At 39.8% G+C, this 14533-nt stretch overlaps 1 protein-coding gene across 1 annotated transcript in view; it reads left to right on the top strand.

Annotated features, from left to right (window-relative positions):
- PARL (presenilin associated rhomboid like) overlaps positions 1-14013 on the top strand; it is a 32597-nt gene extending 18584 nt beyond the window's left edge. The window contains exons 5-10 of the mRNA XM_033135605.1: positions 4095-4190; positions 4765-4914; positions 6512-6582; positions 10596-10697; positions 10837-10934; positions 13691-14013. Coding sequence (XP_032991496.1) covers positions 4095-4190; positions 4765-4914; positions 6512-6582; positions 10596-10697; positions 10837-10934; positions 13691-13802 — 629 coding nt within the window. The 3' untranslated portion in view covers positions 13803-14013. The remainder of the gene's footprint in view (positions 1-4094; positions 4191-4764; positions 4915-6511; positions 6583-10595; positions 10698-10836; positions 10935-13690) is intronic.
- The last annotated feature ends 520 nt before the right edge of the window (positions 14014-14533 follow it).

The raw sequence follows: 14533 nt of genomic DNA on the forward strand, positions 1-14533 counted from the left end.
ATAAATACCCAGAAATGGGATTGCTGGATTTTATGGTAGTTCTATTTTTAATTTTTTGAGGAAACGTCATACTGTTTTCAATAGTGATTGCTCCATTTTACAATCCCATCAACAGTGCACAAGGGTCCTAATTTCTCCACAGCTTTGACAACACTTGTTATTTTCTGTCTTTTTTTTTTTTTTGAATAGTAGCCATCCTAGTGGCTGTGAGGTGACACATTGTGGTTTTGATTTGTATTTCTCTGATGATTAGTGAGTGATGTTGCACATCTTTTCATATGCTTGTTGGCCATTTGAATAACATCTTTGGATAATAACAGTATTCTTTGAAGCACAAACATCTTTAATTTTGACGAGATGCAGTTTATCTATTTCTTATTACTTGTATTTTAAATGTCATATCAAGGAAACTGGCTTCATCAAAGGTCACAGAAATTTACACCTGTTTGCTTCTAAAAAGTTTTAGGCCTTTAAAGTTTTAGCTTTTACATTTATTACTTATTTTAATATTTTTTAGAGTCTTACATTTAGATCTTTGATTAATTTTGGGTTACTGTTTGTATACAATTTTGAGGTAGTGATCCAAATTCATTCTTGTGCTCATGAACATGCACTTGTCTCAGCACTATTTGTTGAAAAGACTATTCTTTCCCTATTGAATTGTCTTGGGACCACCGTAAAAAAACCAATTGACTATAGATGTATGGATGTACTTCTGGACTCTCAATTCTGTATGTTTATTCTTCTGCCATACTGTCTTGATTACTGTAGCTTTGTGTCGTAAGTTTTCAAACTGGGAATTTCGAGTTTTCCAACTTTGTTGCAGCCCAGCTCCAGGGAGAGCAGTTGTTCACAGTCTTAGCTGTGGGCTAGAGGGGGGAGGGTGCGCAGCTCACTGGCCCTTGTGGGAATCGAACCGGCGGCCTTCGGCGTTAGGAGCACGGCTCTCCAATTGCCTGAGCCACCAGGCTGCCCCCCAATCGTCAGCCGACTCTTTAAGGTAGATTTTATTGTCCCCATTTTACAGAAGAGTAAACTGAGGCTCAGAGGTTAGGCCTCTTGCCCAGGTTATAGTGTAAGCAGGTCAGAGTTCTGCTGGATTCCTTCACCCGTACCTTTAGACACTGTGCAGCGCTGCCTCAGCAGGCCTAGGCTTACCACACATTCTCACCTGCTTTTGGGGACCAGCCTATGCTGTTTCCCAGATAAGGAGCCTTTTGTCTGGTGTCTGGCTAAGGTCAAAAGAAATCCTCTTTGCTACCCAGTCTCTGAGTCTAGTAGAAAGAGCAGGAATTCTAGATCAGGAATTCTGGTTTGGCTGCTGAGTTTGGCTCTTTGAAAACTTGTATCTCTGAGAGCCTCAGTTTTCTCATGTATAATTGGCCTTCAAAATGGGATATGCAAAGAAAAAAATACTCTTTACTTTTCTCATTTATTTTGAACTTGTTAGTGTGTTTTACAATGATTTACAGTAGTTTGAGTACATAATTTGGGTATGTTTGTTCGGTTGTTTACCGATGTGATACATAATCATAGACCACTGGTCTGTGAAGTGAGGGGCTTGGACTGCAGTGTGTCCCAGTGCCAATATTCCGCCGTCAGTTACCAGAAAGGTTTCTTGCATTTGAGTTGAAAACTTGGCAATGTTAACTCTTTGGCTGCTGTTGACCTTTATATCTTTGGTTATTTTTCCCTTTTTCACATCTTTTTCTCTAGTTGTAGTGTCTCCAGCCAGAGATGCCCTCTTTCTCTACAGTGCTGTCTGTGGTGCTTGTGGTTTCCAGAAGTGTGTGCTGTATGTCACCGGTTTCAGGAAGTAGCCTGGAACTGGCAGAGTAAGCAGAATAGTTGTTGCCATATTTCACCCTGGCAGGCAAGTTTGGGGGCCCTATCTTGCTCTCTTTGCATTGAAACACTCAGTTGGGGCAAACTGCAAAGCCTGGCTGATTGTCTTTCTGACCATGGAATCCTGGGCCAAACCACTCTCAGGTCTTTACCCTGAGATGTCAGTCATGATGGACAAGAGCCTAGACCTCAGGGAGGTCTCTGGGTAGTAAAGATGTTTAACTCTCCCCAAAAGACTAACGAACCCCAAGCAGCACTAACCACTGCTCACTTCCTTTAGGATAACCCCCTGAGGTCTGTTCCTCCATCTGAGGAGACTTTGCTCGCCCTCTGCCCGTCTGCGCCGCCAGGCTCCTCACTGCAACGTATGCGTAGTGCTCAGAGGTGCCTTGCTCATGCCCCTTTTACTCATCCTTCATACTGTCCCCTCCCCATCTTGGAAGAGTTCTAGTTATTTACCAAAGATGGTATAACAGCTGTCACAGTCCCCACTAGTAAGAATCTGATAAAATTAATGGTACCAATTCAGTTAAATGCAGTAAAACACCATTTAATGTGCTCTAGACAAAAGAAAAATGCTTCCAGTTCATCTGTGACACACCACCAATTGTAAGGTGCAGCCTGATTTCAGATATTAAATGGGAAAAATGTCCTAGACTCTATGAAAGCAGTAGCTTCCTTTCCTACCTAACTCTCAATTAGGAGAACAAAACCTGGAGACACTAGGAATGCCAGTGCCTTCTGGCAGTGCCTTAGGGAGCCTTCTTATGGAGCCTTATGGAGTGAGCAAATATGGAAGCCAAAGGTGACTCTAAAATGTAGCAGTTGGCAGGGGCTATACAATGAATATCTTCTAAAATACATCCTCTTATCAGAATGGTTGGAATCAGTCCTTTTTGTCATTCGATGTGTTGAAAGGGCTAGGCTAGTTGCCTGTTGCCTAAAAAGACTGAAGGAATGAATAAATGTTTAAATGCCTTTAATTAATTCACGTAGATGAGTGTCTACTATGTACAAAGAGTTGTGGTACATAAAAATAATGTGTTTTTTTTTTTTTTTTAAGATTTTATTGGGGAAGGGGAACCGTGTATATTTCCAGGACTTCATTGGGGAGCAGTTTGTTTTTCCCAGGATCCATCAGCTCCAAGTCAAGTTGTTATCCATCAATTTTAGTTGTGGAGGGCGCAGCTCAGCTCCAATTCCAGTCGCCGTTTTCAATCTTTAGTTGCAGGGGGCACAGCCCACCAACTGAGCCATTCAGCCACCCCTCTGCAGCTCAGCTCGAGGTGCTGTGTTCAAACTTAGTTGTGGGGGGCGCAGCCCACCATCCCTTGCGGGAGTGAACCGGCAACCTTGTTGTTAAGAGCTTGCACTGTAACCAACTAAGCCATCTGGCCGCCCACCGCGATCTCAGCTGTAGTTCAGCTCAAGTTGTTGTCTTCAATCTAGTTGTGGAGGGCGCATCTCACTGGCCCATGTGGGAATCGAACCAGCAACCCCGCTGCTCAGAGCTCGCGCTCTAACCAACTGAGCCATCCGGCTGCCCCAAAATTAATATATTTTTTAAAATTTGTAGTTTTCAAGAATAACAATTTTGTGACTAAATAGTTAACTCTATCATTAAATAATCATATTCAGTTGAGTGGTAGTTCTAGTAACATCAGTTCTTGCAGGAAAATGAAAGTCACCCAACTCCCACGTGTAAACATATTTTCAGAAGCAATTGCAAAATTCTTCCAGATTATTCCTGAATTTTTATTTCATGAGTATTTTCCTCAGACATATGGATCTTCATCTACACAGATAATCTGCAGATGTTTCATAAGTTTAAGAAGCATACCATTCCCTGCGGAAAAGAAGTGATTTCATATAGCTTTTCTGCTCTTGGCCAAAGGACCTAATTCTGTACATTACTTCTGCTTTGGCTTGGCCATTTTCACACAATAATTATAGATCTGATTATTTATTGAGAAGAGTGGACTGTTGTGAAGAAGTGAAATATGGATCTGAGTGAAGGAAGTTAGCTCCTAGAGCATTTGCAATTTTCCAGGAATTCTCTGATTTCATCAACCCGTGACAGTTTTGATAATTATAAGCACTGATTTCACTTACTTTTCTTAGCTTTTTCTCCCCAAGTATATAATACTCTTATATAATTGTGGTAGATAACCTTATTCAGGTGGACTTTTGATAAGACTTTCTTTGCTCTTATTTTGAACCTCCTTAAATTTTAAATATTTATTTTGTAGGTATCATAGCTGCAAATGTTTTTGTATTCTGTTTATGGAGAGTACCTTCTCTACAGCGGACAATGATCAGATACTTCACATCCAATCCAGCCTCAAGTAAGTCTAACTTGTGTGTTTTTATTTTGAAGTAAAGATAATATGAAAGAAATATGCTTTATGTTAATAGAAATGCTGTAAAAAGGATGATTCTTGTCAACAATTATGAGCCAAATCGGAGTATAGGCTGTAAGCTCTTTGAGAACTGGGACCTCAACTCTCTTACTGCTGTTTCCCAGGTACCTACAGTGTGCCTTGCACACAGTAGGTAGCTAAACAGTTTTTAATGACTTAAGATTCGTGATCACTGCAAGTTTAATCTTTGAGGAGACTGTCATATACAATTTCTAATCTATAATTGAAATTATTTTCTAACTTTTGCCATAAGGACAAGTTGCTTTCATTGAACTGAGAGTTTTTATTGGTTGCTTACCAAGTAGGAAGGAGATTTCAGATAGCTTTTTACCACTTTGAAAAATGCTCTTAAACCAACTTATTGAGGCTTTTAACTGCCTCTGTTTTTGTTTCCCATGTTTGATTTGTTTCATATTAATAATGAAAAACATCTACAATAGAGAATTTTTACTGGCTGTGTGTTGCACGACTACCAGACTGTTTTTCTGTTCTCTTGTAGAGGTCCTGTGTTCTCCCATGTTGCTGTCAACATTCAGTCATTTCTCCTTGTTTCACATGGCAGCAAATATGTATGTTTTGTGGAGCTTCTCCTCCAGCATAGTGAACATTCTGGGTCAAGAGCAATTCATGGCAGTGTACTTATCTGCAGGTGATGAGCTTTATTTAATCTTGGGGGTCTTTCAGAGTGTAAGCACTCTCACCTATTTAGAGAAGGGACAAAGGGAATGATTATATCCATATTCTACATACAGTAAGTACTCAATACATATTTGTTTCTCAGACTATAGAGAAGACTACCACAGACTGGTGGGGGGTTGTCTTCCCTGCTTCTCATTTTGTGGATTTCCTCTTACATGAATTATTTAACTACTAATTGGTTTTAAATTAGGTACATAGGAATTAAGGTTTAGTGTAGAACTTAAGCATGTTATTTTTATCTCATTAGGCCTTGGTTTTTTTAGCCTCAGACTCATTATTTTACAGATAAGTGGTTCCCAGATTTCCTGGCTGTCTCAGTCACCTGAATCTTTGTTAAATAACCTTAAGCTCATTTCCCGCAGTATGTTCAATTTCCAGAAAGCTTTAGATCAGAGTTATTCAATAGTATTGTCAAGAATGAGTTTATTCTCGCAAACATACATGGTAGCATGGAACCACTCCAGCTGTGGTCCTGGAAATAGCATCATTTCCTTATTTCAACTAGGAAGTGGTGATGCAGGATTCCAGGTTCCTAGATGCTACTAAATTGGCAATTGGTCGGTTAAATTTTACTTAGCTCTTTGTCTTTGCAAAATGTGCTAATTAAAACCATAAGGTATAATTCATTCCTAAAACCATAAGGTATAAAATTCATTCCTAAAACCCCTTCATTTAAAACAGTATATCTGGCAGTTATTCTGCAGTGCAAAAAAGCACTGATCTTTTTCTGTAGTGAAAAAAAGCACTGAGCAAGACCTGAGTTCAGATCCTTTTTCTGCTACCAGCTGTGTGATATTGCAGAAAAGACTGTACCTCTCTGAGGATAATGATACCTCTCATGACAGGGGGTTGTAGAATTAAATAGAAGCATCTACCACAAGGCCCAGAGTGGGTGCTTAATCGCTGTTAATTAAATACTCATGTGCATCTAGTTCCTCAAAACCAGAAGCTGAGCAGTATCTCTGGCCTGTAAGATAAGTGTGTAGTTCTTTCCCCAAGCACTAGTGTGGTTGTACGTACAGAGGGTCTATTTCAGGTGCCATTTATTCCTGCTCTGTGGGAAGTTGTTTTTTTAAAATGGGCCACACTCAGCTCAGATGACATTGGAGGCAAAGGGACCTATCAAGGATCATCTGGTCTAAATCGGCAGCAGGATCACTCACTCATTGGGCGACCTGGGTAAAATATGGACGCCCTGGCCGCATTCCAGAGATTTTGATTTAGTGTGTGGAGTGCAGCCCAGAGGATCCCAAGACAGTTGGTGAGTTTGGGAACTAGTCTCTTTTCTTCATGTTATAGATGAGGAAAATGATAACTGAGAGTAAAGTAAATGACCCTACATCACTCAGCAAGTTGTGCCGTGGGTCAGACTTTTCTTTCCCTGTAAAATATCTGAAGTGATAGGCAGAGTAAGTTTTCATGCCAGCTTGCATCTTGTAGTGACTCAGGTAGAAAGTCCACACTGTTAGTGTCTGTGGGGTGGAGATCAGAAATGGAAACCATTTCTATAGCTCACTAAAATTACTGAAATGTGACTTACTTCTCAGGTGTTATTTCCAATTTTGTCAGTTATGTGTGTAAAGTCGCCACAGGAAGATACGGACCATCACTTGGGGCAGTAAGTATTTCTAATTTAAACATTTTTGGTTTAGTTAACTTCATTTTGAAATAATTTTCAACTTACAAAAAAGTGGCAACATTAGTGCAAAGAGTTCCTATATACCCTTCACCCTGCTGTTAACTATAGAATCACCGTCCAGTTCTCAAAGCCGGGAAGTCAACATGGAAACAATTCTATTAACTAATCTCTCTCTAATTTACAATGTATATATTTGTAAAGCCTTGTGAATTTCAGGCTATACCTTTTAACTGTTGGTCACTTATATGTACTTACTGGGATGGAGTGCACGTCAGGATCCGTCAGCAAGATGAGCAGCCTGGGTGTCCTTCAGTAGATGACTGGATAAAAAAGATGCGGTGTATATGTATACAACAGAATATTAGCCATAAAAAAGAATGAAATTTTGCCATTTGCAGCAACATGGTAGGACCTAGAGAATATTACGCTAAGTGAAAAGGTTGGACAGAGAAAGACAAATACCGTATGATTTCACTTACATGGGGAATCTAAAAAACAAAACACACGACCAAAAACATGAAACAGAAACAAACATAGATATGAGTTCTTGTTTTGTTTTTTAGATTCCCCATATAAGTGAGATCGTACAGTATTTGTCTGACTTATTTCACTTAGCATAATGCCCCCAAGGTCCACCCACGTCGTTGCAAATGGCAAGATTTCATTCTTTTTAATGGCTGACTAATATTCTTTTGTGTGTGTGTATATGTATCTATACAGACATATGTATACAGAGGGTGCCAACAAAATGAATACACATTTTAAGAAAGAAAAAAATTGTATTAAAATTTGTAATACTCAATATATACCAATAACAAAATATGAATACAATTCATGTGTATACATTTTTTTGGCACTCCAGGTATATACGTATATTGTCCCAAATGGCAATATTTCCTTCTTTTTATGGCTGAATAATATTCCATTATAGATATACACCACATTTTCTTTATCCTTCATCCATTGGTGGATACTGTGGTTGTTTCTATATCTTGGCTATTGTAAATAATGCTGCAGTGACTATGGGTTTATGTATCTTTTCAAGTTAATATTTTTGTGTCCTTTGGGTAAATACCCAGAAGTGGAATTGCTGGATCATAAGGTAGCTCGGTTTCTGATTTTTGAGGAAACTTCATACTGTCTTTCATAGTGGCTGCACCAATTTACATTCCCGTCAACAGCACACAAGGGTTCCCTTTCCCCACAGCCTCTCCAATAGTTGTTATTTCTTGTCTGGTGAGTATAGCCACTCTAACAGGTGTGAGGTGATAGCTCATTGTGGGTTTGATTTGCATTTCCCTGATGCATGATGTTGAGTACTTTCTCATGTACCTGTTGGCCATCGATATCTTTTATGGAAAAATGTCTATTCAGATTCTTTGCCCGTTTTTTAATTAGACTTTTTGGACACTGAGTTGTATGGGTTCTTTATATATTTTGTATATTAACCCCTTATCAGATTATAGGATTTGCAAATATTTTCTCCCATCTGATAGGTTGCCTTTTCATTTTGTTGACCGTTTCCTTTGCTGTGCAGAAGCTTTGTAGTTTGATGAAGTCCCAATTGTTTATTTTTGCTTTGGTTTCCTTTGCTTTTGTTTACCTTTTTTTTTTCATGGCATTAACAGTTTTGAACAATGCAGGGCAGTTATTTTATAGAATGGCCATCAGTTGTCTCTTCCCTCATAATTAGATTCTGATTGTGTGTTTTTGGTTGGAATGCCACGTAAGTGATGTTGCCTCAGGTATCACAACTCGAGGCACATGGTGTCCATCTGCCCTTTATTGTCCATTGACTGTTAAGATGTGATATAGCTTCTCTGCCATAAAATTATTTTTCCTTTCCTTTTAAAATTAACAAGTAATTTGTGAGAAGATACTTTGGGAATATGTAAATATCTTGATATCTTGTAACTATGGTTAACACAGCATTGTATATCTGAAAGTTGCTGAGAGTAGATCTTAAAAGTTCTCATCATAAGGAAAACCAAATTTGTAACTGGTAACAGATGTTAACTAGACTTTCTGTCGTAATCATTTCACAATATATATAAATATCAAATCATTGTCTTGTTCACCTGAAACTAATATAATGTTATGTCAATTATACCTCAATTTAAAAAAAGGATGTGGAAATGTTCTAGCTTTTAGGAGATCAAAGAGACACGACAACTAAATGAAATACATAATCTAAGGGGAGGGGAAATAGCTACACAGGACATTATTGGGACAAATGACAAAACTGGAAACTGTCCTTCCCCCACTACCCAGAAATAGCATCCATTGATGATTATAGCTTGAATCAGTTTTTACTGTGATGGTTGTTGTGAGGGTGAAGGTGTACATCTAATTAGCTTTCCCTAATATTAACATCTTCCATAATCACAGCTCACTTATCAAAACTAGGAAATTCACATTGGGACAGTCCCATTAACTGCAGACTATATTTGATTTTCCCAGTTGTTCCATGTTCTTTTTCTGTTCCAGGATACTATGTTGTATTTAATTGTCGTGTCTTTTTAGTATCCTGTAGTCTGTGATGGTTTCTCAGTCTTTCCTGTCGTCTATGACCTTGATACTTTTGAGGAGTAGTGGGAAGATATTTTGTAGAATTCCCACATGGGAGTTTTATTATATTTAATAAGTGACTACGATTTATCTCTACTAAGAACTTTGGTAGAAGACAGGTAAACTAAGCTAACCCGACTGCCTCCCTTTGCTCTCTCTCTGGTCTTTGCATTGCTCTACCTTACGATACCCTCTGACTTGCAGGCTTGGTTCAAGCTGTTTTAATGCCTAGAATAAGACTCTTCCCATCTTGTCCCATTTTACCTGGCCAACACCTGGTCACCCTTCCCTGCAGTTTGATGTCACTTACTAACCTGAGCTCTCTCTCCTGTGTGCTGCTGCTAGGTAGTGTGCTGTACTTCCCCATCATAGCTGATCGTATTTTGTTGTTTTTATTTATTTATGTCTTTCCTACCACTGTGTAAGCTCCATTAAGCAGGGACTGTAAGTGTCATTCTCTGTATCCCCAACCTCTAGATAGTGCTAGGTACATAGTAGGACTCAAATATTGGAATGAATGATTATCATGAGATTTAACGTGAACTACAGATTGTGATCTAATTTCTCAAATTTTCTACCACTTAGAGGAATTAGGAACATGTCCAAAATTAAGAAAGTTTAGTCAAATTAGCATTAATTTATCCAGGAAATATTTCATAGCCATTATAAATTTAAATTATGAAGATTTCCTAACAACCTGGAAAAGCACATATAATAAAAGAAAAAACTGCAATAATTATAATTCAAGTATAACAAGAAATGGTTGATTTGTTGATCATAAGGTTGTGAGATTGTGATTTTTATTCTCTAATACAAGGTTGTTGGGTGGCATCCATCCCACGCAGGTGGATGCATGTGTGTCCCCAGGAGGGAGCGGTGTGGGCAGGGTCCTACAGAGCCAGGGAGAAGCAGTGTGCTTTCCTGGGGCAGAAAGTGTGCTCAGAGGTGTTGAGGGAAACGTTTAGTTTTATTATGAGGTAGGATGCAAATGTCACATGATTTTTTTTTAGGATAAAATATTACTTTTAATTCCACACGTGGGTTTTTCTGGGCAAATTTATTTTCACTCACTCTGGGTAGGGTAGCTTTGTTGAGGGTTGAGAAATTCTTTTTTAGTCATGAAATGAAATCATTGGACATGCTTCACACTGTCCCTTGAGTTCATTAAGCAAGCACTCGTGCTGGTTGTTAGACATCTTGTTGCCTATAGTTAAATCCTTTCCAGGTGGTCACTATGTGATGGATGTGGAGCCCCTTTGACTCATATTTTGTACGTTAGTAACTGAAAGTTTTTAAGCATTGCGATCACCTATAAATTTGTGGCTTATTAACTTTCTGGAAAAAGTGTTACTACTTTTGACATTGTAGTCACTAAGCAGTTGCCATTGAGAGTTTCGCGTTTTCACCAATGTGTTAATTTGCAGTCGGGCGCAATCATGACGGTCCTTGCCGCTGTCTGCACTAAGATCCCAGAAGGGAGGCTGGCCATCATCTTCCTTCCGATGTTCACATTCACGGCAGGGAACGTGAGTACTTTGTATCAAGTGAAGAGTGGGGACAGTGGTGGTATTTTTCTATTGACTGAATTCTTGCCCTTAAATTAGAACTGTCAATGCTGGAGGAATGAAAGTTGTACCAGTTCTATTCTCTTTTGCTGGTTTGCAGGCCCTAAAAGCCATTATTGCCATGGATACAGCAGGAATGATCCTGGGATGGAAATTTTTTGATCATGCAGCACATCTTGGGGGAGCTCTCTTTGGAATGTAAGTTTGAGTGTAACTGACGGCTTTTTGGGGGTCCTCTTCTCTCCACCCCTAAGGAAGGCAGAGTAAGGCAGCTCTGTGAAGTAGGGCAGGTAGGTTTGGGAGGGCGAGGAGTCCTCAACACAGTCTGCTTTGGCCTTGCCCTGTGAGGGGGGTATGAGACTGTCAGCCTCGCCCCTGCCTTCGTCGTTTGCTAGACATCGGCTCTGTCTTCAACCCCCCTTAACCTCAGGTCACCCCAGCTCCTGACCTGTCATGATCCCTAGCCCTCCAGTCTGGGCTGTCATCTCCTCTCCCCACTCTGAGGCCTGCTTTCCCTGCCCAGACCCCGCCCTGACCCCCATCTCACAGTGCTGGGCACACACACTGTGGGTGGGGCTGTTCCTCTGCTGCAGCGAGTGTGTGCGCACACTGTGTGACTGGCGTGGAGGCCACACTGTGTGACTCGCGTGGGGACCGTAAACCAAGGGGACCACTTAGTGGCAGGCACTGAGCTACTTACCTGATATTATTACTACCTCCGTTTTACTGATGGGCTCAGAGGTGATCTTCCGCAGGCCAAACAGCTCTTAAGTATTCACAGCAGAGCAGAGATTTCAACCCAGATCCATCCAAAGCCCTTCCCGCCCCGTCAGCACCATATTGAGTGCAATTGCTGATGATCACAAGGTCTTCCATTTGTACTTCAGATGATGGACTCTTGCCTGAAACAGTAGTGCTGTAGTATCTCTGTCACAGAGCTTCCTCAGGACTCCTGGAGCCCGTCTCACATGAGGGTCCCTTTAGCAGTTACCGTCTGTGTGATATGCTGGATCCACCTTCTTGCATAACTGTTAACCTTTTGCCCTTACTTGGTTTTTACTTTGTTTCATAACAATGGAAAAACTTAAGTTTTTGTTTTGTTTTAAAAGTAGAAAATCTTAAGTGGAGCAGTTTTGCCCAGTAGGCGGTGGAATTAAATGCCATTTACAATTTTCAGTGATGATTAAAGAAGAGCACATGTGAGTTCTAACTTGAACAGCAACACATTATAAATAGTAGAAACTGACCTGATATTACAGTATGAGGAACATAAAGACTTATGAAAACGGATTCTGTTTTATGAATACTAAATTTATCTGGATCCTTCCATGTATACTTACAGGATCTTCTCCCTAGCAGGTTTTTATTCTGAACTATAATTAGATAACCTTTTTTCATTCTGAAAATAATTGGATCAAATGCATTTTAAAGTCCAGGATCTGAAAGCCAGAGGAATCCTTTCTGTTTGCAAATATTTCTCATTTCAACTCCTTTCACTTACTAGATCTGTCGTGTCCAAAATTCAACTTTTCTAACATCTTTAATCTAGATTTAGGAATCCTTACTCATGGTAAAGACTCCATTAGTGTCCTGCTGCACATTTCCTTGACTTTATGTCCCTCACCAAATGTTATGCTCTTCACCTTGTACTGTTGCGAGAGTAACAGCTAACATATACTGAATATGTGCTGTGTGTGTAAATTGAGGATGAATGTCATACTCTCAAAATCCTGTGAAGTATTCCGTTTTGCTGAAAGCAAACTGCTTAAAGAAGGGAACTTGTCCAAGGTCACTGCCGTGTAGAGCTGGACTTTCAGACTGAGCGCCAGACTGAGGTGGTTGCTGCTGCAGCAAAGAAGAAACCACCTCAGAAATGGGTCATTTTGAAGTGTGTTCCTAATTTTAACTGAGCCAAATAACTAATTACATTTGAACTTACATGTATAATCAGGGTGGTGTACCTGAAAGTTTCAAGTATTTGACTCTGCTTGAAATGAGTAGGTTAAAAAGACTGGGGGAGAGCACTTTATTCATGGAGAGTTCCTGACAAGCGATTCATTTCTCGTAAGAGTTTTACAATCGCATTTGAAGCTTAAGGTGATCCTTCTTCTCTTATTCTAAGTTCACAGAATTTGACTCTAAATTCAAAAGAATTCTGTTAGATGCCTATTAATTGGCATGTTTTTTAAATGTATTTTTTCTTTCTGTAAATTTTGTATTTTTCAAAAATTTATAAGACCTAGCCGGACCATAAGCTCTAATGTGTCTTTTGGAGCAAAAATAATATAAGGCCCGGTCTTATATAAGTCCCAGTCTTACGTTATAGTAAAATAAGACTGGGTCTTATATTAATTTTTGCTCCAAAAAGCGCATTAGATCTGATGGTCTAGCTAGGTCTTATTTTCAGGGAAACACGGTATTTTTAAAGCTGAGGCAGAATTTGGATACGCAAATGACCTTCTGTGTAGCCAGGTGGAAGAGGAAGAGAAGCATTTAAACTGGCCATCGTTAGTAAACTACTTACTTCTGACTTTTCTTACTGGGATTAGAATCTCTGATCTGCAGGTGATTCCTTGATTGGCCACTTAGAAGCTGTTAGCCCCTCGCGGAGAGTACCTTCTTTCAGAGTTGGTTTCCTCATTTCTGTAAAAGGAAAAGTAATACTTAATTGCAGGGCTGTGGTCAGTCCAAAGTAGTGTGTGTGCAGTACTTAACATTTTTTCTGAGCAGTCACACATGCTCCCTTCCTATTCAACCGTTTACATGCTCCATATATTAAAGGTAAATCATAGACCTACATCCAGTAAATTAATCAGCTGTTTTAATAAGGCAGATAGTAAATAGTGGTGACATTTAAGTTTTTAAATGTCAACCTGATATCCTCATGGTACTGTTTTCCATTTGAATGTCATACTGTTTGAATGTCGGACCTGCTTTGTTTTTCTTTTCTGCAGATGGTATATTACTTATGGTCATGAACTCATCTGGAAGAACAGGGAGCCTCTAGTGAAAATTTGGCATGAAATGAGGACTAACAGCCCCAAAAAAGGAGGTGGCTCTAAGTAAACTTGGGGTTGGACAATCCTGGTGCCTCTGGTCCATGGTGCCTGCAAGCCCCCGAACATGTCGCCCTGGGGTGAGCACAGCTTTGCTCTTGCCTGGAAGACGCCCAGCACACAGCCTGCTCAGTGTTTTAAACTGTCCTCGGTCCATGTCTTACTAGAAAGTGGATTATGACAACGTTGTGAAATAAAGGTTTATATCTCTAGTTTGTAAACAGGGTGTGTGTCTCCTCTGCAGAGCACGGACGCTGCCCTGGCACCTAATTACATGTGACAGTTTGGGCCGTGAACTTGGCAGAGTGCACAGGGAGAGACTTAATTGAAACGTGTAGTCACTGGGCTTTGTACATTGGGCCTGCTAAGAATTTACTCTTACCTCCCTACCGCTTTCCTGAGTTGATAAACAGGTAAAAGTTAGAGTATCCTCTCTCGGGCATGGTCTGAAACAACAAGTGCAGAATTTTCTAGATTTTCTTAAGAAAGGTAATTTTTCTGGCAGTGAGTGACATTTACAAAAGGCTATTTTGAGTTTTTTGTTTTCTAGGTTACTGACATTCTAGGTTAAAATTGTAGCTTAATTAAGACTTAGAAGGATGTATCTTAGATAAATTCAGACTTGAATCAGCCTAATTGCATCTTACGTTTGAACTGTACATTCTTTGAATTGAAGCGTCTTACTGAAATAGACACTGGTCATCATAACAGCTTCACTGTCATGCAGCTCCCTTGCCCTCA

Source organism: Rhinolophus ferrumequinum, chromosome 2, assembly GCF_004115265.2.
Source record: "Rhinolophus ferrumequinum isolate MPI-CBG mRhiFer1 chromosome 2, mRhiFer1_v1.p, whole genome shotgun sequence".
Classification (NCBI taxonomy): domain Eukaryota; kingdom Metazoa; phylum Chordata; class Mammalia; order Chiroptera; family Rhinolophidae; genus Rhinolophus; species Rhinolophus ferrumequinum.